We start from the raw sequence: 23,559 nt of genomic DNA, 5'->3' as shown, positions 1-23,559 counted from the left end.
CCACCATCATTGATAAATACAAAAAGTCAATAAATAAGAGATGCAATAAAATGACAAGATAATATTACATCTGAATAAGTGCTATAATAAAAATAAGACAAGATGTTGTAATAGAAAGGGAATAGACGATCAAAGCAGGATTCTCCTTGTGGAAGTGACAGTTGAACTGTCCTCAGTTACATAATTACTCCATAACGCTAAAAACATGAACATCTAGAAGTGAAGTATTACATCCAGCAAAAAGCATTTGCAGAGGCCTTAAGACAGGCACATCCTAATCCTTGATACTTCTGAGGAGTGGAAGGAAGGTCTGCATTCTGGAAGCATGATAAGGAGTGAGTGGAGGAGTCAAAGCGTTAGTAATAAGCATGTTAGATGGGAAATGGGAAGATGAAGAGGCTTCTCTGTTTTTAATTAAAGTATGAGGCGATGGCATCAAATGAGAGTGGTGGGAGGTGACTAAAGTGAAGGTGTGAAAGAGTCTTTAAAAGCAGGGAAGGAATGGGTGAGCATAGGGAAGACATAGAATTTTATGAGTGTGAATTTAAAATGAAATGAGTGATTTTCTCCAGCCCTGAGGGATGAAGTAAATAGATAGGTTATTTACAGTAGCCAAAATAAGGATAAAGTCCAAAGCATGTGTCACAACCCTAAATATGTAATTGACTGCTGACAGGAGTAAAAATCAGCATAATCCTTCTTTTAAAAAATATTTTATTTATTTATTTGAGGGAGAGGGAAAGAGAGCACACAAGTGGGGGGAGGGAGAGGGACAAGCAGACTCTGTGCTGAGCACAGAGCCCAACATGGGGTTCAATCCCACAACCCTGAGATCATGAATGACCTGAGCCAAAATCAAGAGTCTGATGCTTAACTGACTGAGCCACGCAGGGGTCCCAGCATAATCTTTTTTAGAAAGCAATTCATCAATAGTTATTTACTTACATAAAAGTGACTGGGAAACAGGAGTTTGGGAAGTAAGCACACCTGAGCTCAATTCACATGGGCCTTATTAATTGTGTTACCTTACATCTTTTCTGGGGGAAAAAAATGTCTGATCGGAACCACTGTATAAAGCAGTTTCAAAATAAGATGACAGCCAAACCAATTAGATGACTTAATTTGAATCTTGTGAAATAAGTCGTAGTTTCATCTTAACATTGCGTTCAACTTCTTCATTATCAGATTGTCAACTTTAACAATTTTGAGTATTTTTTATAGCAAGTGGAAATATTGCAGTTTATTTTCCAACAAATTTTGCAATAAGCTTCTCAGGAAGAACATGGCTACACTGTTCTGATGAAGATGACTCAACCTTAGATTCTCAGGTGCTTTTTGAAGCAAATCAAATACTATTTTGTGAACCCATTACCAATTCCTAGCATCAGAAAAAAAAGTTCAAAGACAAAGTATATGGCCTGAAGAAAAGATCATGTTACAAAATGGTGCTAGGTGAGATATTCAGTGACATCAAATGATCAGTTGACTGAAAAAGAAACACGGGAAAGCAGGAGAGGGATGACTCTGCCTTCTCACAGGCAGCAAAAAAACTCCAGCCCAGCACGAAAGAAAACAGAAAAACTGTGACAGGAATAGGACCAAGATCCATAAACATCTTAGCCAAGATCTTCCTAGTTCCTGAAAAGGTTTGGCTGCCCAAAGGAAATTCAAAGAGCCCCAGTTTTATTTTAGGATGGTATGTATACTCTATCTAGAGCATTCTCTCACATCACATGGTGACTTAAACATGTGTAAGAGGTTCAGATCACTGTTTTATTCAGCTGAGCTCAAGCCAATAAGCTCACGGTAGTGTTAACTCAAGTTTCAAACTCAAGGGGCTAAAAGAGTCATTGAAAAAATAGTTCATGATTTATAATGACCTTTTATCGCTACAAGAACGTGATCATTCTCAACTGTGTGAGCAGTCATCGACCACTTTTGCAGAATCATCAGAGTAATGGATTAATGATTTCCCAGAATAAGACTGAGATGACATACAAACCTACGTCATGGATAGCTCATCCACAGCCAGAGATCTTCATCTACGCTTGATAAAGAAAAAGCCCTCATTGATCCTGTACTGCAATGGCTGGACATGAACAGGAAAAGGAGCCTAGGGAAGCTTAATGGTGATTGACCTACCAGTGTACCCAACTGCTCTATAGCCAGGTGAAGGCAATCCCAGTCTCCAATGGGGAGAAAAAATCAACCTTAATGTCTCAGGGGTATAGCCAGGACAACCAGTATCTCAGAGATATATCCAGGGAGAAAGCAATCCCTATTGGGCTGGAACTTCATCAGCAGCACTGTAAAAGCAGGAGATAAACAACAATCCTAGTGCTCCATAAACCTTCATGGGAGTTTAACTCGCTAAAGTCCTCAGTTGCACCAGACCTCCTTCAGGTTCATGCCATGGTACCTAGATACCAAAAGGATATACTGTATCACTGGGGTTTCATACATTGGCCCATCCTTGGCTTGCCATGTCACTAACATGATCCAGTGAGCACAACAAGAGAACAAGAGCAAAGGGATGATAAAGTTTGGGGCCAAGAGGACTATGGAGGGTGTCTTACCAATGTGAACACTCACACTGTTTTTTTACCGAAAACATGATACATATACTGTATGTGAGTGTGTGTGTGTGTGTGTGTGTATAAAATAGAATACATATAAATGGTACTTCAGTTCACACAAAATAACGCAGAATATGTATATACATGAATTTAATAACATTATCAGTATTTTGAAATACTAAGGTGCTTCTTGTCCGAAAATTCAAATTACTTCAAACTCAAATTAATATCTATAGCTATGTATGATTTTTAAACCTAAAGGCAGAAATTTCTAGATTAGCCAATTTCAAAAGGAATCAGATGGCACAGGGTAGCTGTTAAGCATGTGCAGAATGTGGCGGTCTGTTGTTTAGAGATTTTCTTTCTGACAGCTTGTCCAGGTCCACAGAGATCTGAAGAATTGTTTCAAAAATATGAGGTTCTAAATAAAGATCTAAGGAGTATATTAAGACTACATTTGAATAAAAACAGCTATTTATTTAGAAATCCATTTACTGACTTAAGAGGCTGTTTGAGATGTATAATGGATATAAATTTGACTAGAGAGTTCTTAAAGTTATTATACCAAGTTTATTATTGAAAACTTCCCATAGCTTATTATATAATTACTTAACTTTTATATATAAATGTACAAGCAGAGTATTAGCTAAGGATATAGTTTTATTCTTTTGGTTTTTCTTATTCTTGCATGTTTTATGGTGTTAAATCCAACACTTCCAAACAGAGCTTGGAAATTTATTACAGTTCTTTCATTCATATCATATCATTCTGTCTACTATGGTCTGAATGTTTAAGTCCCCCCCACTAAATTCATATGTTGAAATCCTAACCCCCAAAGGTGGTGGTATTAGGAAGTGGGAGCTTAAGTCATGAGGGTGGATCCTTCATGAATGGGATTAGTGTTCTTATAAAAGAGATCCCACAGAACTTCCTTGCCCCTTTCACCAGCTGAGCACACAGCAAGGAAGTGCCTACTATGAACGAGGAAGTGGGCCCTCCCTCGACACTGGCACCTTGATCTTGGATTGCAGGCTCCAGAAATGTGAGAAATAAATGTCTGTTGTTTATAAGCCACCCAACTTATGGTCTTTTGTTATAGCAGCCAGAATAGACTAAGGCACTATCCTAACAGTTAAAGTTTCAATAGAGGTATACTAACGTATTCTACCTCTGGTAAGAAAATAAAGAATGCAGAAATAAAAATGGAGAAAACCCAAGTAGCAAGTTTTGTTTAGACAGGAAGCCTAGGGGCGCCTGGATGGCTCAGATGATTAAGCATCCGACTCCTGATTTCAGTTTAGGTCATGATCTCAAGGTCCTGAGATTGAGCCCTGCCTTAGGCTCCACCTCAGGCTCAGCAGTGAGTCTGCTTCTCTCTTTCTCCCTCCCCTCTGCTCCCCACCTTGATCATGTTCTCATTCTCTCTCTTTCTCTAAAATAAATAAATAAATAAATCTTTAAAAAAAGCTAAGAAATCTAGGCTTAATTTTTATTGATATTTGTTTCTTTTTGTTCTTCCCCCCAGCCCACACAACACATACACACTTTTTCTATTCATTTTTTGGGGGGCAGATAAATGAGGGACATGACTCCTCATTTCATGCTCACATGGTTTCTGGGTAATCTTTTGTAGAACTGATGTACTTGTCAAAACCTCCAGAATTTTACATCCACATTTTTTATTTCCAGGCAAAAATACAAAATGCTTGAAATGTCCCAGAGAAACATCAATCTGAACTTTTTTTTTTTAACACAGTAATACCATGGCTTGGTTGACATGCATCACTTTTTTCCCCTCACAGTTAAAAAGTCTGATTTTTTGCTAAAATTCTCTTATTCTATATATTGCTGTTTTGAGAAAGTCACTCAACAATTTCTACTTAAGACGATGTTAAATAATCCCCTTTCCTCATTTGAAGCAGTAAAAGTCACAATGATATGGATTTAAATATATGTTGTTATGACTCATAACTCCTGCAGGAGTCTTAGTTAAAGGCCTATGGACTCACAAAATTTTATGATAAATGTTTTCTCCAAGATATCCACCCGTGTCCTACTCAAAACTGTGGTCACTCCTAGAAGATCTCAAAGGCACTTTTAGGCCAGGGGATCAAGAAAGACACACACGTGTGCATATACACACTCACATCCACACCTACCCACCCACCCCCAGACACAGATACGCAGACACAGACACACAAATTACTCTAAAACAATTAAAACAAAAAAATCATTGCAAAATCAACACGAGACAAAAGATTTTCAAGATCACCATTTAACAAGGGTGATGATATTCAAATAATTAGCCACCAGCAGTGGTGGAGCATCATGGGAAGGTCTGGTGGTTTCCAGGGTAACCAGGGAAGCCCAGGGGCTCCTCAGGGTTCCAGGCAGCAGTCTGGTTTCCTGATTCAAGAGATTTCATTAGGAGACCTGGTGAGAGATGATTCTCATCAGGAAGCCTCACATTTAGTCATTCCCATAAATATTGGTGACACCACCTCATGAAGCTCTGAGATTATACCATATATCCATATAATGGATATCCATTGTATCCATTATACCATTATATCCATATAATGGCCAAACTAGACATTTTTTTCAACTCGGCAAACAGCTCTGGGAAAACTTTATTGTGAACCTCTGCAGCTTCAGAGCAATATTAATTCAGGCCTTTGTGGCTATGATACGGGAAATCTGTCCTCAGGGAATCTGTGTTCTTAGATAGGGCAACCCAGTTATTTAAAATCAATCCAAGGGGGAAGTTTTTCCCTTGCATGGTGACTATTTATAGTAACTGTAATGCCCCAAATCTTATATTTATAAGATTTGTGTGTATGTGCAAATCTCAGTGTTTCATGGTTGTCTCCTAATTAATCTGAGGACGTGGCCTCACTCCCTATAATCATCTCAAGTGAGAAATTCAATGCCAATGCATCATGCAACTGCGAAGTTGGCCCTGAAAAGACAGACAGACCTGAGCCCATACAGCACCGTTCCATCAGGGTGAAGGCGGATCATGCGGTTTTTCACTGTCACTCCATGCACAAATGACTTTTTGTCATTTAAGAAATATGTGTCAGGCACCCATAGCTGGTCAGCCACTCGATTGTCAAGCGTGAGGTTGAGAGGGATCCCAGAATAGGCAAGCCTTTTATCTCTCCAATATTGTTGAAAATACATGGTTAAGGTGTAATCCTGGGGGAAAAAAAGAAAAGAAAAAAAATTAGTTTGTGCTCAGCCACAGGCATATTTCCTTCATGACTGGTCAAATTCAGGTTGGAATCCAGAAGAAATGGATATTATTTTCAGGCAGGGTAGAAAACAGTGGTTGCTTTCTCATAAATGCAAATACTAGGTTTAGTAGGTGTAAATCATGTCTATAAATCCCGTTGTTTTTTTTTTTTTTTTTTAAGTCCTTTGTTTTATTTAGGTAAGAACCGGACTAGACAAATTGGCATTTAAGCAATAGCCACACAGATACAAAGGTCAAAAAATAACTTTAAATAAAGTCATCATAAAATCAGGTTGCTGGCAGGACCCTGAAAACTCCCCTAGGTCCTGCATCTCCCACCAGGCAGATATGTATCTTTACCACCCACAGCAGAGGAGCTCTATCTACAGATTCTCTCTACAAGGTAAGCCATTTTCCTCTCTTGCCCTCTGTTAGAATTGTAAATACAAACCCTCCATAAACATGCACTGGAGACACAATGACCTGTGGGAGGTCTCTATGCCTTATTCATTACATTTTCTTTTTCTTCCAGAATGCCACAACCATTTCCACACTAACTAGGCCATATCATCACCTTGAGAGGATGATATATTCGTCTGGGGAAAATGGGAGCCTATAGCTAAAGCCGGATGTAGGAGAGGGGAAATGGGCCATGGTGCAACCCCCACAGGCCTGCCAACAAAATAAGCAAGTATTTAGGCAGATGATCCTACTTTTGTTTGTTTGTCCATCTGTTTTTGTTTTGTTTTGTTTGCTTGCAAAGTAATGCAGTAAGAAAGTGGAAAAAAGGGGCTCCTTGGTGGCTGAGTCGTTAAGCGTCTGCCTTCGGCTCAGGTCATGATCCCAAGGTCCTGGGATCGAGCCCCGCATCGGGTTCCCTGCTCCGCAGGAAGCCTGCTTTTCCCTCTCCCGCTCCCCCTGCTTGTGTTTCCTTTCTCGCTGTGTCTCTCTCTGTCAAATGAATAAATAAAATCTTAAAAAAAAAAAAAAAAGTGAAGAAAAGAAATCAGACTGAACATGAAATTTCTATTTTAAAATTTTTATTCTTTTGGCAAACACTATTCCAGTCTACATCAAGTCTGAAAATTTGGTCATATTCATGGGACATCTTGAACCCCACTATAGAAGAATCCAAGCTGAAAATCCAAAGGTAAATGAGTAAACTCCCTAACCAGGGAAGGAGAAATCACTGTTACATATAGGAGCTTCTGAATTCACACACACACAGATGTTTGCAAACATCCTGGCTTTGTAGGCAATAAGAGGTGGGATTGCAAATCAATTCAAGAACCCATCCCAGGCACAGGTCTTATGAAATCCCATCCAGTACTCATTTTGCTGATTCACAGGGCAGTTCTCAGTGCTTGCTAATCTAACAATGCCTACTTATCACTGATCTCATGAGTGTTAGAGCACAGAAGCCTCTGAAATGACAAAGAACATACCTGCATGTTCTTCTCCAGGTGCTCACAGGCAAGGTGACAAAACCAATACATGCTAAACAACTATCAGCAAAATAAGTTTTAAGCTATAAGGGCCATTAAAAAAAAAAATCAAAGGCAGGTGGAAGCAAGAAAATTCAAATGGGCTGGGGAGTCTTTATAGAGGTTTTATCTGCAACTTGAAGGAGAGATAGCATTTGAGTGGATGAAAAGAAACAGAAGAGTTTTTTCCCAGGCACTTACATGGGCAGAGCTCTGTGCATGGCATTACCTGTGTGAACGGGCCCCCACCCCACCACCAATTCTCAAAGATCAGGTGACATTAAAGATAGGCTTTGGCTAGCTAGATATTGGATAGGGGGCATGAAAAATAAATCATACAAGGATGTTGCTTTTATTGCACTGATTTTACTGAATTGATGAGAAACTCTGAGGAGTGCAGTTTTGGTGGAACTTAGGGTTCTAGAGGGGAAAAGGACAGAGTGGTGAGCAAGGCTGGACTCTGTGGCAGTGACCAGAATGTAGAAAAACTTGAATGCCAGCTCCTCAGTCAATGAAAACCACTGAGTTTCCAGTAACAAGTGACATAACCAAGTGTATTAACTGTCTTTTATTTTCTGTTTTCTCATGCTTTAGCTTCTGGACCCTGGCTGACCCTGGAGGGACTTTCATCCTTTCCCCCAGGGCTACAATTCTATCAAACTCTAGATTGTGCCTTCCAAAAGCAAACCAACCAATCCAGAGCTCACCCCCCAAGTGCCTTCTCTATTGGGCTTTCACACTCCAGGCCAATATTTCAACTATATTCAAGTACCAGGCAACTAGGGGCAGTCTAGACCCCGGGGCCCCCTTTAATTATTCAAACTAGCCCATCCAAAGCCTGCTTATCCAGCCTCCCATATGCCCATTCATTCCCATGGAAACCACAATAAAGTTCTTTGCCCACAGTTTCCCTTCTTCCTTGTGACCAATGCTAGTGCTTCCCTGTGTGCCCCACCCCCCCGCCCATTCACTACAATGGATGGTGTACTCCCTTCCTTTAAGGTCTGTGGTTAGCAAACTATTTTTCAGTGGCAGCTGCCTCCTGATCGGGAAGATCAGTTGTGCAGTGGTGAGAGAAATGATGAGCAAAGGCCAAAACGGGTGGAGAGTGCTTGGAAAGGGGGTGCAGGTCAGGGAAATCCTAAAAGTTCACACATGTTGGGCTTGATGTACAACTTCAGGCTGTGAGTGGACCCCCAAAGAGTGCAATCACATCCCCTGCATCACCATGAATGATGGCTAATGTAGGTGATGCATTTTAACTGAAACATTCAAAGTTTCGGTGGCATAACAGGATGGAAATAAAACAGCAGTAGCAGCTAAAGGATTTTCGATTTGAATATAATGCTCCAAATTACATTCTTATTGAAATAGAAGCATTTCACTTGCTTCTCTCTTTGGTTTCTAAGCCCACATCCCACGCCTGAGTCATGAAGTCTAGCACTTCTCTGAGTTCCCTTCCAACTGGCGTTCACATGGGTTGCCATGAGGATGGAGGGAATGTGTCAGTTTGCCCTGGGAACCCAATTGTCATCCAGAGTCTGCAAGCTCGGGCTCTGGGTCTTATTTTGACTGGTGCTGTTCTCCACACCATTAACAGCACTTCTCAGTTTTGGTCTTGGGTGTTTGCTGAGGTGACTTGCGTGGACAGGGTTGCAGAGAGCTTAGGTGACAGAGGGAGAAAAATAGTTATTTAAATCCAAACCTGCTGCATCAGCTGTGCCTTCTGAAGCAATGGCTTCACTACGGCAGTGGGGACACTAGTCAGTATCCCACTTCTTTCTCCTGTACAGACTGGCAGACAAAGGAAAGGTGACAGCAGACAGTAGGCCACAGTGCTGACTCCTGGGCAGCAGTGAGCACCACGCAAAATAATGACAGTAGCAGTGAACATGCTCTGACCCCTCGGTATGTGCCAGTCATTTCTAATGTCATTTCACTTAAACATAAAGCAGGGATTATCAGTATTCTCATTATCATCCCCAATCAATGAAGAAAAAAAATTAAAGAGTTGAAGTAATTTGCCTCCTCCCTCCCCTCCATGCCCCACTAAATGGGAGTAACTGGGGGACATGGGACTTGAAGTTGGGGCTACCTCCCTGCAGGGTGCGACTCTCAACCTAGAAACTGAAGCTCTAAGGGACGGGAAGCTAAATTGTTCTCCATAATATACTGAAATGAACTTGGTGGGAGGATGGTTTGCAAAGATATCTTGAAGAGCGGAGAATCAAGTCACGTAAGGTAATGCCGTTTTTGAGGGGAATAAACACTGTGGCACCACTAAAGCCCCCCATCCTTGCAAACATTTAGCACAGCTGGGATGTAGACAGATGCCTTGTGGAAGTTTCTTTCCTCCAGGGGGTCCCAGACAAGTTGATGCTTCCCATATTCGGAGCTCCCCAGAGCCTTTGTGGGCCTTCCTTGCCTTTTTCCTGGATTGGTCACCCCCAAATGCGGTGCAGCTGAGGGGAGGTTTGGGGTGGTGGTGAAAGGAGACAGGGGCGAGGTCTTGAAATGGCATTTCTCAAATGCCGGGCTTTCGGGGGGGATCTGAGGGTCATGGAGATGAGAATAAGGCAATACAGGTGAGTCGGATACTGGTGGTGAATACCAGCGTCTCCATTCCTTGGGCCTCTGCAGAGCTCACCGTGTCCCCAGCTGTCATCTTTCTTGCTCTGGCGATGTAATCCACCTGAGCACAGGGAGGGGTCTGCAGTCACACTGACACACAACTCTCAGACACCAAAAGCCTCTGCTTTTGAGAGGCAATTGTGATTGTTTTCTCTTTTCCCACCTTTGCCCGTTGCAGGGGAAACTAAATCTCCTGGTTAGAGACATTAGGGAGGAGTGCATGTGGGAAGGGGAGGGGATGAGAGGGGAGTGGAGTATAGGGAGAAGCTAGCATTAGGAGGTATGGGTGTCAGAGGGGGTCAGAGTGAGAGAAGGGCCCGGTGAGGGGAAAAGTGCCGGTCTGGAGGAAAAGGGCTGGAGGGAGTAGCTGTGGGCTTCTGGGAGGCAGCATGGAGCATCCAGGCTCAGTGAGGAATACAGAGGAAAGAGGTGCAGGAAGGGGTGGGGCACGGGGAGAAGCAGGAGTCTGGGAGGAGCAGGCTCATGAGAGCAGTGGGTGTCCAGGAAGGGTGGGGCTCATGAAGCCCCTTCACGGTGCAGTGTGATGGACACAGGCTCCAGAAACCTCACCCTGGGAGGGTGGGCTTAATTAGATTAGCACACAGTAGGATGAGCCAGTCTGCTTCCTGGCACTGACTCTTACTGTGGCACAACCAGTCATATCAGCACATCTAGACAGGACATGTTGGCAGGTGCAGGAAGGGAGCAACGGCCTAGAGATCGCGACTAATGGGAATAGCATCCACTGGAGGCACAGGATGGGGCCCTGTGTCCAGGAGACACCGAGTCCCCTCTGCTGTGGGGCCTTCATGGGCTGAGAGGGAACACCTTCACTCCTAGCCCTGTCCCACATTCTTCAGACCTGGCTGGGAATATATGCTCACAAAGTTCCTTCTGGGTATAATTTGGTATCACTTGATTTCAGAAGACTGTGCTTTGGGTGGTGGTTGAGATTTGCAGTACTTTGAGTATTTATAAAATACCCCTCCTATAAGTTAATTAATTGACACATTGAGTGTGTATGCATAGATAGTGACTCCCATCCATTGTGTTAGCAGCCCTGAGAACACTGGGTTCCTGGTTTAGGTGCAGATCCAACCCTGGATTGGGGCTGGCACCAGATAGTTGCGGGGCCCTAAAGAACGGCATTGATTTCCTGGCCCTCAGCCCCCCTCAGCTGCCAGCAGAGATGGTAACCTCTGCTTCTCCACTCACTCAGTTGTCCACCCCTGAATCCTTGCCAGGAAAGGCAGCTGGAAGCCCATGCAGAGGAACTATCCTTGGCCTCCTAGGCTAGCTCAGACATGTCTCCAGGGGTGGAGACTCACTGCTGTTCCATATCCAGTCACAGACTGCCTGAGCGTGTGTATGTGTGTGCGTGTGTGTGGACCTAGACCCGGGACACCTGCTGAGACCCTCTGAGCTTCTGCCCTGCCAAGCGCATCTGTATCTGAGATGGTTATCCATACAAGGAGAACCTCCAGCTCTCTGGCTTATACTGTGACAGATTCCAGGGGACACTGTAGCCCTGGGATATGGGATTCAGTGGAGAAAGGTCAGGCAGTGAGGAGGAAACCCAAGTATTTCCTCATCCAGAATTCTCTAGTCCACTAGGACCTAGAATTCTCTGGGATATAATGTATAAATGTGGATTATTTAATTATAGTTGGTTTGAACTATGGTAACTCATCAAAATCATTAGATAAGGTTAGATGTCTTGAATTCTTCTCTCCCTGTCTTATAAAAGGCATATAACAAACTGAGGATCAGCATGAAGAAATACTGAAGTAAGAACTATATTCAGAACAGTCTTTCTTTAACAGAATCTTACAAGCAAAATCATTCAATTAAAAGGCCATTATTCCTCGGGGCTTTTCTGGGGGGGATCATAAAGCCCTCTGATAAGCTAATGAAGTCATGGACCCTCTCCCCTCTCTAACGTGTGCATGCCCGTGTGTGCAGGTGTTTGTGTATCAAATCAATCAGCATACTGAAGTCCATGGAGGTGCATTCCTCCCTACTTCATATTACCTTCACAAGGTGAGAACAAACACTAGTGATTGAAGTTCTTCAAGTTTTTAAGTAATTTCTTTAGAATTTGCATAATTTTTGTCATTGAAAAAAAGATGACACAGTTGTTTGGTTTTACCCCGGATTACAAAAATCCATTTCATGCAAAGGTCGGAAGCCAGAGTTCCTGGTAAGACACCAGCCCAGCCCAGGGTCGCAGGATTTGGAGCCAGTGGGCTGAGATACAGTGGGTGGGGCAGAAACAGGCAGACAGTCTGGAGCTGCTAGGAAAGGGCTGCTGGCACTCTCAGCTCTAGAAGCCCCAGTGACTGGGGGCAGGGAACAGGCATTCTTAAATATGAGCCTTTCATCTGCCAAGCATTCATACATAGGTGACAATCCTTTCAAAATCTCCTAAGAATGTAGAAACAGCAGCAGTAACAACAAAAATAACAAAACCTCAGCCCATCTTTTGGGCATTCAAGCAGCTCACATAAATTGCAATAAGAGATAAACAACAAAGTTTCTTTCTGCTAGTGGAAATCTCTCCACATTTATCACATTAAAATAACAAGAATACATATTCGAAAGTGGAAATACTGCTCATTATTCTGCAATTAAGAAATTGAAGAGATTTCCTCAGCGCAGGAAATGAAGACAAAATTTACTAACCCTGAGAAAGAAATGCAATCTCTAAACCACATTTAAATATCTAGCTGCAGCTGTGAAAGCAGCGGGGCACCTGCATTTGCATCTGGTTCAGCAAGTTTGTGATACAAAACCTCACAGGTAAGTTGTTCTCAGGTTAGGGAAAACTGTTCTGAAAAGTATACATAAGACCTAGGTCACAGAGATTTCCTTTGTAGGCATTTCTGCAACTAAGATTAAGCTGGGGGAATCTTGGCCCTTCTATTAACAAAATTTATTTAGAGAATTTGAATCCATTATTTTTAATGATCTAAAAATGAGTATCCAACATGACACCCATCTCTCCTCCCAAAACAGACTTCACTGGTGCTTAGGTTTCCATTCGTTGAATCCATATGGTGATCTTTCCTAAGAAAGCATGACCTACCTCTTTCTGCTACCCTCTCTTCCTCCCCTAACCCCCTTCAAGCATTCACTGCATATCTCCATAAACCAGGGACCATGCAGGGTGCCAGTGACCCAGAGATAAGGAAGACATAATTTGTAACTTTAATTAGCTCACTATCTAGGAGGTAGATATAAAATTGAACCAAAGAAAAAAAATGAAAGTGATTAAGAGAAGGAGCTTTAGAATCAAATATGCCCAAGTTTCAAGTCAGCCTCCTTCCTGCTGGCTGGGCAAACGTAGGTGAACCATTTCACTGTCCTAAGCCCACTTACCCTATCTGGGAAGACAGCCTGCCACACTCTTAAGGGCTTAACATGGTGAAGGGCACCCATTAGGAGTCAAGGAATGCACAATAATGCAAAAGAAGTGTATATTTAAGGGATATCTACTACGTCTGGGGCTGGCAAGGAAGGAGGCTGGTGTGCAAATGAGAAGGAAGGTCGCTGAGATATTCTGGTCTTCTTATAATTGTTATACCCACCCAAAGGTTCACAGTTTGTATTTTTTATTCATCCACCTAAATGCTAAATGTATTCAAAAGATGAACTGGTCACCTCTGTATGAAATGTAAAAGGGCTGATGAAAATAATTACAAGTTCCCCAGTCCTCCAAAGCCACCTGAAAAACTGGCATAGGATATAAATTATTTTGAATATATGTTTTTCTTTTCACATATGAATAGATACCATAGATATTTTTCTGGAGTCCATTAAGTTTGAAAAGCAAAATGATTATACTGACCTACCTTCAAAGGACAAAAAAAAAAAAAAAAGGTAGTATCAGAAGAAATTGAGAATTCAATGTAAGCCTATGAGAACAAGGAAAATGTAAGAGAGATGCCCATAGCTAAATAAGTCTCTGGCAGGGGCTGATGTGCAGGGGGTCATAGAGCAGGATGCCTCTGACACACTGGATAGACTTCCTTGCCCTGTACTTTACCTGGGAAAGTTACCTAATCACTCTGAGTCTCAGAAATCTCTTGTGGAAAAGAGAAACTAAAAATGGCCATTTTACAAAAGTGCTCTAGCAATTAATTGAGCTAACAATGCTTAACACAGTGCTTGACTCATAATAGGCATTTGGAAAATTCTACATTGTCTTCCTTCATCCTAGAGCAGGGCCAGTCACCCCTGAAAGAAGCCTCCCAGCACTGGATGAAAAATTCTCTTCTTTAACAGTTGGACCCCCAGCGCACTGTTCCATGCCAAGTACATACCAAACTGCAAAGAAAAATGGGCTTTATTATTTGGAGGTGCAGGTAAAAAAGACTCAGCCTAATACTTTAATGTAGAATTCTCAACACCACTGAAGCAGGCTTCACCCTTTGCTTTTAAAATCCTAAATTTGTCTTTCACTCAATATGCAAATGTATCAGGTCACTAGATTTTTATCAACCATCTTTTTTTCTGCTGTAAAATGTTTTGAAGTTACAGATTAATATTAAACACAGATTTGTAAAAATAACTACAGCACTAATAACAAAAAAACAAAACTAGCCATCCTGCCCGCCTGACCTGCTGTGAGTAACCTGACCTTCAGGTGTTCCCAGACTCACTTCCCACCCAGTCCTCCCCATTTTAAAATGGGAAAAACCCCATTTTACAGTCAAATGACCCCTCTATATAAAGAACATTTTTACTAAGTGTCCCTTTCACAGCCCCCTTTAATTGTAAATTGGTGGCCCTGTATAGCCTTTTTTTTTTTTTTTTTTTTTTAGCGGAAGTTATTCTCCCAAACTGGGCACCAAGGAGCCAGGAGAGAGAAGTATACCCGCTTTTCTTTCCCATTCCCAGGTTTCTCCATCAATGTCTCTGACCCATTGTACTTTTCTGAGATTTGCATGGAGGGATCCAGCTGCCTTCTGAACCTTTCCATCCAGATGCCCCACAGGCAACCCAAGCTCAATATGTTCAAAATTAACTCATTATCTTTCTACCCCAAATCTGTTCCCCATTCTGTACCACCATCCTATACCCACTTATTCATTCTCAACCAAATCAAAGCCAGAGGCTGTACACCAATCTCTTTTTTCTTTCTCATCTTACATTCAACATTTATTCAGTCACTGGGTTCTGTTGATCCTATTGCCTAAATGCCTTCCATATCTAGAACTGGTCCATGAGTCAGCAGCAGCACTACAGAGGGTTGGAAGGTTTCCACTAATAGCCCCATGATTAGAGATAAGCTCCTGGACTCTCAAATTACATCCCAGAAGAACACTTAACCCATGTCTAGGGCAGGCTAAGTCCAACACCATACCTCGGATATATAATGGGTTAAATACAAGAATATACAAGATGATCAGATGTTTCACACTCTGTATGGGAACAGATGTTTCAACTCAGTACAAACACCATATGAATGAAATTTTGGAATGTGCTTGTAAACTGGGGAGTCACTGCATGTTCTCCTTTATTCTAAAAAAGTATTTATCTGAATAATACTCACTAAAGACACCAGACTGTTTAGTAACTTATGTACATATCAATATATATAAAAAAATAACATATATATATGTAATCTGCAATGTATGTGTATATAATCAGATACATATCTTTATTTTCCAGCAACTATCTTTAATTAATAGGCTTCCAAAGGGGATGGGATGTCTCTTAAAAATGTCATTCATCCAAAGATACTCCAAGAACTGGCTGTGAGAAACAGCCATATTGCTTGTGCAAGGAACCCTCAACACCTCTATATTTGAGGGATATTTGAACAACTGGTAGAATGTCACACTTGGAGACTTGTGAGTGACTTGCCTACATTCTGACTGTGTGGCATTTAACAAGCCTCTGTGTTTTTCCCTTGCTCGAGCATGGTGCCTGCAGATGGCCATGAGGTTGAAGATTTTACATCTTTAAATAGTGATGGTCATCTTTTGGGTTGCATGGCTTCTAGAGTTCACATTATTAGATTTGCTGAACTGAATATCACTTAAAATCACTTCTCTTTGAATCCCTTCAAGAGAGCAAACAAGTAAAAAATATGCTTCAACAGAAAGAAGGGTGTTTATCATAAAATAAAGGATGAATATCCCCATTTTAACTGAAGAACCCCATCATATATTTATACTGCGAGAATTCAATGCCCTTTGTTTTTATATATGTGCCTCTATAACAGAATTTAACAATGGATTTCCTCTCCTCAGAGACAAATCATGTGGATTAGTGATGCCACACATTTTAAAGTACTTTCAGTTTCTAAGAAGATGTGCTATTTTTAGATAGCAAGCCCATTCATTTCTGAGATCATGTCTATTTCTGGTTTCTACCCAGAACCTGTTAGGTTATTGCTATTAGATAAATCACAATATTAACAATATTATACTTTATATAACTGAGAAAATACTGGCTTTATCATCATTCTTTTTCTGAATTGTTATTAATTTCAGCAGAAAAATTTGGATGGACATCACTACATGGAATTACATGAAACAGTCCTATCCTCTGGGACATTGTAATCAAACCTTAGGTAGTCAGAAAGAAACTGCAATGCTGATTTGCATACACTCAGTCAAATACAAGTGCCCAAGGAAGAAGAAACACAAGTGTTAACTTTTAGATAGGAGAGGAATGACACTTTACTCCTGCTTTTTATTTTTTATTTATTTTTTTATTTTTTTAAGATTTTATTTATTTATTTGAGAGAGAGAGAATGAGAGAGAGCACACGAGAGGGATTAGGGTCAGAGGGAGAAGCAGACTCCCTGCCGAGCAGGGAGCTCGATGCGGGACTCGATCCAGGGACTCCAGGATCATGACCTGAGCTGAAGGCAGTCGCTTAACGAACTGAGCTACCCAGGCTCCCTACTCCTGCTTTTTAAACAAAGGACCCAGTACTCTCATTTTGCACTGGACCCCACAAATTATATAGCTGGCCCTAGATGAGAGTAGTCAACTGTCCTTTGTCTCACCCACAGGATTCATGCCTTCTTCCAGCATCCATGAAACTGTTGGTGAAATCCCAGACCAATCACTGGCCTTGACACACAGTCTTTTGCTTTTCTTCTTACTCAACTGGCCCATCTTCTCTGCCACTCACTCCAATTCTTCCTTTTCTTCTTAATGCCAAGCGTGTCCCAAGGCTCCTCATTCTGTAGCACCATCTACCTACTCAACCAAACCTCCATCCCTTTTCTTCTCTATCTGTACTTACTTCCTTAGTTATCTCTTAGAGATTCATGGCTTTACATGCTATCTGTATGCTTAGGATTCCCAAATTTTATCTCCAACCTGATGTATAAATCAAACTCTAGAATCAACTCAACACATCCAGATTGAACCCCTGCTAATTTCACCCCAAGAACAGATCCACCTACAGTCTTCCCAGTTCACTTGATGGTATTCCATCCTTACAGTTACTCAAATCAGAATCTCCGCTCATTTTCTGTTTATCCCTTCTCTCACATCCTACATCAATCCATATGAAATTATGTTGACTCTACATTAAAAACGGACTGTGGTTCAGCCACTTCCCATCACTGCTATTGCTATCACCCTGGTCAAACACCATCTTTCTTCCCTCCATACTGTCAAAGGCTCCTAAATGGTTCCTTGAACATGGCCTTTCCCACGGTTTTATTCTCAGTAGAGCATCTGGAGTGATTTTTAACAATTTAAGTCAGATCATTTGCTCTGGTGTTCAAAACCATACCATGGCTCCTTAGTTCACTGAAAATTAAGCCCAGGTGGACATGGTCTGGTCCACTTACCACCTCTCTGGCCTCTTCTTTGCTAACTTCATTTCAGCAACAACACCTTCTTTGTTGTTCCTCAAACAATCCAGACCTTAGGCCCTTTGTATTAACTATGCCTTCTGCCTGGAACTCTCCCCAAATAACCTTCCTCAACTTAGTCTGACTTACTCAGCTTCATCTTTACTCAAATTCACCTTTTGAACAAGCTGTTCCTGACAATGGCAACCTTCATCCCTGCACTCTTACATCCTGTTAACCCTGTTCATATTCTAGATGATATATGTATTTGTTATATTTTTAAATTATGTTTATTTTCTTTCTCCCATGCTAGAATGTAAGTTGCATGAGTACAGGAACTTTGTTTTGCTCAATGATGTATTATGAGCACAGTACTAAGACAGTGCCTTGCACATGATAGAGGTTTCATAAACACTTGCTAATCAAGTGAGCAGAACTTTGGATCTGTGTTGCCAGCGTGTCCCTTCATAAAAGTTCTGCATGTGCTTTCACCTGGTGTTCCACATTGGTTGATAACCTTGGATCACTTCCAGTGAAAATTTCTCTGCAGTTTAAAGTCAATCCCAAATCCAGATTAGTATAGGCATGTGATACAAATTCTCAGGGAAGACATCTTTCATGCCACCTAAAGCCCAGTGAGACAGACACATTTCCTTATCATCTCCCTTTGATGGAATTCCCTTTGGGGAATGTTTTTCTACAATACCCTTTTAATGAGTGTGCGGCCCTTGGTTGCGTCAGCTCTATGAAGACTCAATTTTAACCCTCTGCTTTGTAGAGTTCCTTAGCTTAGTCTCTTATTTCTGCATGGTCATTAACAGCAAGCCAACTGGTCACATAGGGCAAATGACCCCAGGCTTTCCAGTCTTCAAGTGTAGCTTACAACACTTTCATCCTCAGTTTTCTCTCAAAATCTGTCCTTTTTTGTGGCTCCTGGAACTTTCTCTTATTTTCCTATAAATTAAATGATATATTTCAATAATGTTTATTATGATTTGTTCACCATTTCTAATAGTTTTATACTGAGAGTTCTTTAGAATTTCTGGTCAACCAAATTGCTGAACACAGAGTTCTTATCCCCTCATCAGTACATCTGAGACTTGCTTCCAATCTCCAACCTGGTCACAGCAAGGTTGCCCAACGACCTCCAAAGGGCACTTTTTGTCCTCCTTTGACTCAACATATAGGGAGCTTGAAGCATGGCTGAAAGCTCGCTCTCCTTGAGACCCTCTACTCAGACTGAGACACTCCCTCTTCTAGCCTTCCTACTCCATTGGTAGTTCAGCTCAAAGCTCCTGTGCTTCTACCTCCCATCTCTTTCTCTCGCTCTTTTTTATTACTATGTTCAGTTAGCCAGCATGAGTTTTTGATATAGTGTTCAATGATTCATTAGTTGCATATAACACCCAGTGCTCATCACCACAGGTTCCCTCCTTAATACCCATCACCTGGCTACCGTATCGCCCCATCCTCCTCCCTTCTGTAACCTTCAGTTTGTTTCCCAGAATCAAGAGTCTCATATGGTTTGTCTCCCTTCTGATTTCTTCCGATTCAGTGTTCCCTCCTTCCCCTATGCTCCTCCACTCTATTCTTTATGTTCCACATATGAGTGAAACCATATGGTAATTGTCTTTCTCTGCTTGACTTATTTCACTTAGCATAATCCCCTCCAGTTCCATCCATGTCGATGCAAATGGTGGGTATTCATCCCTTCTGATGGCTGAATAATATTCCATTGTATAGGGAAACAAAAGCAAAAATGAACTTTTGGGACTTCATCAAGATAAAAAGCTTCTGCACAGCAAAGGAAACAGCCAACAAAGAGACAACCCATGAATTGGAGAAGATATTTGCAAATGACACTACAGAAAAAGGACTGGTATCCAAGATCTATAAAGAACTTCTCAAACTCAACACCCAAAAAACAAATAATCAAGTCAAAAAATGGGCAGAAGACATGAATAGACACTTCCCCAAAGAAGACATACAAATGGCTAACAGACACATGAAAAAATGTTCAACATCACTAGCCATCAGGGAAATTCAAATCAAAACCACAATGAGATACCACCTTACACCAGTTAGAATGGCTAAAATTAACAAGGCAGGAAACAACAAGTGTTGGCAAGGATGTGGAGAAAGGAGAACCCTCTTACACTGTTGGTGGGAATGCAAGCTGGGACAGCCACTTTGGAAAACAGTATGGAGGTTCCCAACTATATCTCAGTGTTTGACTGCCTCAGGCTTGTCCCTTCTCCTTTCCTCTTTCTTCCCCTCTTCCATGATGATGTCATCCATCCCTAGGGTGTTTAACAGAATGTTTAGCTAATGACTCCCTGTTTTTATCTGCAAGCCAGGTATCCCTTTGAACACTGATTCCTTATCCAGTTGCTCTTTTGACAGCTCTATTTGGTAGTGTCTTTATCATCTTTACCTTTTCTCTTTCCTTATTCCTAGTCCAATTCCAGGGCCCAACCTAACTGGCTTGGGTCAGAATTGTAGGAGGTAACACCCAGCACTGGTATTTTTTAAAAGTTCCATTTGCGATTCTTATTTTTGCATGTAATTAGTCTTTACACCATGAGTTCACATTCTGATCACTATTTTTACTTAAAATTATACAGGATCCTTTCACTTCATTAAAATCAGTAAACTCTATGTCCTAGCATCAACAGTCTATATTTAGAAAGCATGCACGTGTGTACTGAAACGCAGGCATATGGACGGCTCCCGCCATGCGCTGCCATGGAGAGGAGAATCTGTGCTGCGTGAGTTGCAAGAACACAATCTTCCCACTTGCATCTGAGATTCTAGTGGTTGCCAATGTGTCCTGCTGCAAACTGCTTCAAGCAGTCTCAACAAAAACCATCAACTCTGTCAAGCAGCTAACATGACAACATGAAGACATGGGTTGGGGCTCTAGGATTACAGGTTTCTGACAGTGTTTCAGCACAGGTGTTTGAGCACTGCCTCAGAGCATGGATGTCCTGCCTCGTTCCAGGTCCTGACACTATAAATAACTGTGACCATCAACCCAACTTGCACTGCTACCATCAAACAGCACACTGACGAGCTGTTTGGTAAAAGAACAAGAGAAATGAATATTTCAGAATATTTATTCAGTACATATTAACTTTGCTTGCTGTTTATATCATTTCATAAAGGATCTTTTTATATCACACAGTGTATTCATATAGTGTGTTTACACAGAAATCTAGCATTCTCATGATATTCAGACATTCTTGTATATTCAATTTCTTTAAGCTATTGCAAGCTGGTTTTGCTTATTTTAATTCTTCTAATATCTGCTTCTGGTAAATGTAAACAGATGTTTCTAATTATTCCCTTTAATACTTATACCTTCACATCATGAATGCACAGGGAAGATTTAGGATTCATGAAAAGAAGGTGAAATGTTGATGTTGCCAACAGGAGTCATGAAAGGATGATTCTGATTGTTAAAATGCCCATGTTTTACTTTAGAAGTTGGTAAATAAACAAGAACTGTTCAATTATTCAAAAGGAAGAGCATTGTTTTAAGAAAGCAAGTGCACTCCTTCGGCTGGCAATTGTGGTCCTGGTAAACTTCAACGTAATATCTGACACTATTCCTAGGCATACGAGTTCACAGGAGTCATCAAGCAGAGCTGTGGGCCAGCCAGGAGGGTTCTAGCATTGACAACAAACTTTCACATAGCATCCAGATGGTGATTTAAAGTATCAAAAGGTCTGTATTCACCAAGGTGCTGGTTAGAACATCAACTATCAAGTTAATGTACATTTTCCTGATTTTGTGAATAATGTTGGATACTAAAATACAGGTTTTCCATATGTGACTGGCCTCATGTTAGATAACAGCTAGACTATTTTTAGTATGAGAACAATAATTCTGAGTGTCCTTTATATGTCTTGTTCCCTTGTAAGCTGCCTCAGGATCCACACAGCTAGGATTTAGTCACTGTGCCACTGATTGTACAGCTTGAAGACACATTTTTTTTCCCCTTCCCATGAGTTTGGAATTGTGCATGCCAGACTCAGTTGTAACACAACCAAAGTTGTCAATTAATTAATTGCTGTGTTAATTAGAATTAGAGTTTATAATTTATAACCAGCAATATAATTAACAGCTGGTAATTTAATCAGTCATGATTCACTTGCTTTATATTCACCTTTAAAACCGTGAAACTGTTGGCACTTAAAATGTATAGGGTGTGATGTCACAAAAGCTACAATCCTTTTTGTTGTCTCCTGCTATGCTCTGACTGAAAATGTAACCCCATATCCTTAAGCCATTTGTGCAAGGTTAAATGAAACAGTACTGTGAGTGCCAGACATCTGTAAAAGTCCTTAGACTTACTTCCAGCCCTTATGGTCATTAGCAAATTTACTTTTAAGAATGACAAACTGTGATAATCTGATGGCCTTCCAGTGCAGGACATGAGCCAGATAAATAATGTCTGGAACTTGGTCACTGTATCAGATGACTTCCCAGAGCTGAAGCAAATGTTGGGAGGTTCTGTAGAACAGGCTTGACAGAGCTGCTCCAGGGACCTTAGTTCTCAGGGTTGCCCTCCCTCTGGGACAGGCCGGATGACAGTGAGAGAGTAAGGAAGGGGGATAAGGGATTGACTGGTGTAGCTGAGGTTCAAAGATTAGCCAAGGGACAGGACACTGGAATACAGGGTCAGCAATCCTGTGGAATACAAACTCGTGGTCAGAATTAAGGTTCCCAGAATTATACTTTGCTTCTCAACTGTCCATGACTAAACCCCTGGACCTGAGAAGGAGATTGCATCTGCTCTGGTCAGTTTCATAAGCACATCTGAGTCACACTGGATGTGTCAAGGGGTGGATGACGATTTCCATCACACCAGTCTACCAGTTCATTCCTGGGCCAGTGTCAGGTGCAGTTGGGTTCCCTGGCTGACAGAGGAGAACTGACAGCAAGAGGCATACACAGCTGCAGAGTGTCTTGCCAAAATGAAGTAACATTAAGAATAAAGAACAGGAATGGTGAGTGCTGTGATTTGTGCAAGACTGTTGAAACACAGATCTGTACCTCTGAAACAAATAATGCGATATATGTTAAGAAAAAAAAAAAAGAAGAAGATAGCAGGAAGGGAAGAAGAAAAAAGAAGAAGAAGAAGATAGCAGGAGGGGAAGAATGAAGGGGGGGAAATCAGAGGGCGAGATGAACCATGAGAGATGATGGACTCTGAAAAACAAACTGAGGGTTCTAGAGGGGACGGGGCTGGGAGGATGGGTTAGCCTGGTGATGGGTATTAAAGAGGGCACATACTGAACGGAGCACTGGGTATTATGCACAAACAATGAATCATGGAGCATTACATCAAAAACTAATGATGTAACGTATGGTGATTAACATAACAATAAAACATAAAAAAAGAATAAAGAACAGGAAAAAAAAAGAACAGGGAATGGACACACACACATGCACCCACAAACACACAGATATATGTATGTATATAAATGTAAATGTAAATACACACAAATATACAATTCCAAACTCATGGGAAGGAAAATGTATCTCTAAGCTGTGACTACCAGCTAAAAAAATATATCTATCAGCAGCACAGTGGCTGAATCCTAGCTGTGGAGTTGGGAAAGCTGAGAAAGCTTGCAAAGGCATGAGAAACAGAAAGAACACTTTGAATTACTGTTCTCACTCCAATTCTCACTAGCTATCTACCTATCTCTCTGCATATACATATCTGCATATATATGTGTGCGCGCACACACACACACCAAAGAAGTACTGGATAGCTGCACCAGTATGTAATTTTTAAATAT

The 23,559-nt window shown here is 41.3% G+C and overlaps 1 protein-coding gene across 2 annotated transcripts in view; it reads right to left on the bottom strand.

Moving 5' to 3' along the window:
• Nucleotides 1-23,559, bottom strand: part of GABRB3 (gamma-aminobutyric acid type A receptor subunit beta3) — a 229,938-nt gene that overhangs the window by 54,721 nt on the left and 151,658 nt on the right. For both annotated transcript variants that reach the window (XM_035023936.1, XM_035023937.1), the window contains exon 4: nucleotides 5,554-5,774. In XM_035023936.1, coding sequence (XP_034879827.1) covers nucleotides 5,554-5,774 — 221 coding nt within the window. The remainder of the gene's footprint in view (nucleotides 1-5,553; nucleotides 5,775-23,559) is intronic.

Source organism: Mirounga leonina, unplaced genomic scaffold (genome assembly GCF_011800145.1).
Source record: "Mirounga leonina isolate KUSES-001 unplaced genomic scaffold, KU_Mleo_1.0 Mir_178, whole genome shotgun sequence".
Classification (NCBI taxonomy): Eukaryota; Metazoa; Chordata; class Mammalia; order Carnivora; family Phocidae; genus Mirounga; species Mirounga leonina.
Note: the sequence above shows the minus strand (reverse complement) of the source record. Positions and strands in the feature narration are given on the sequence as shown.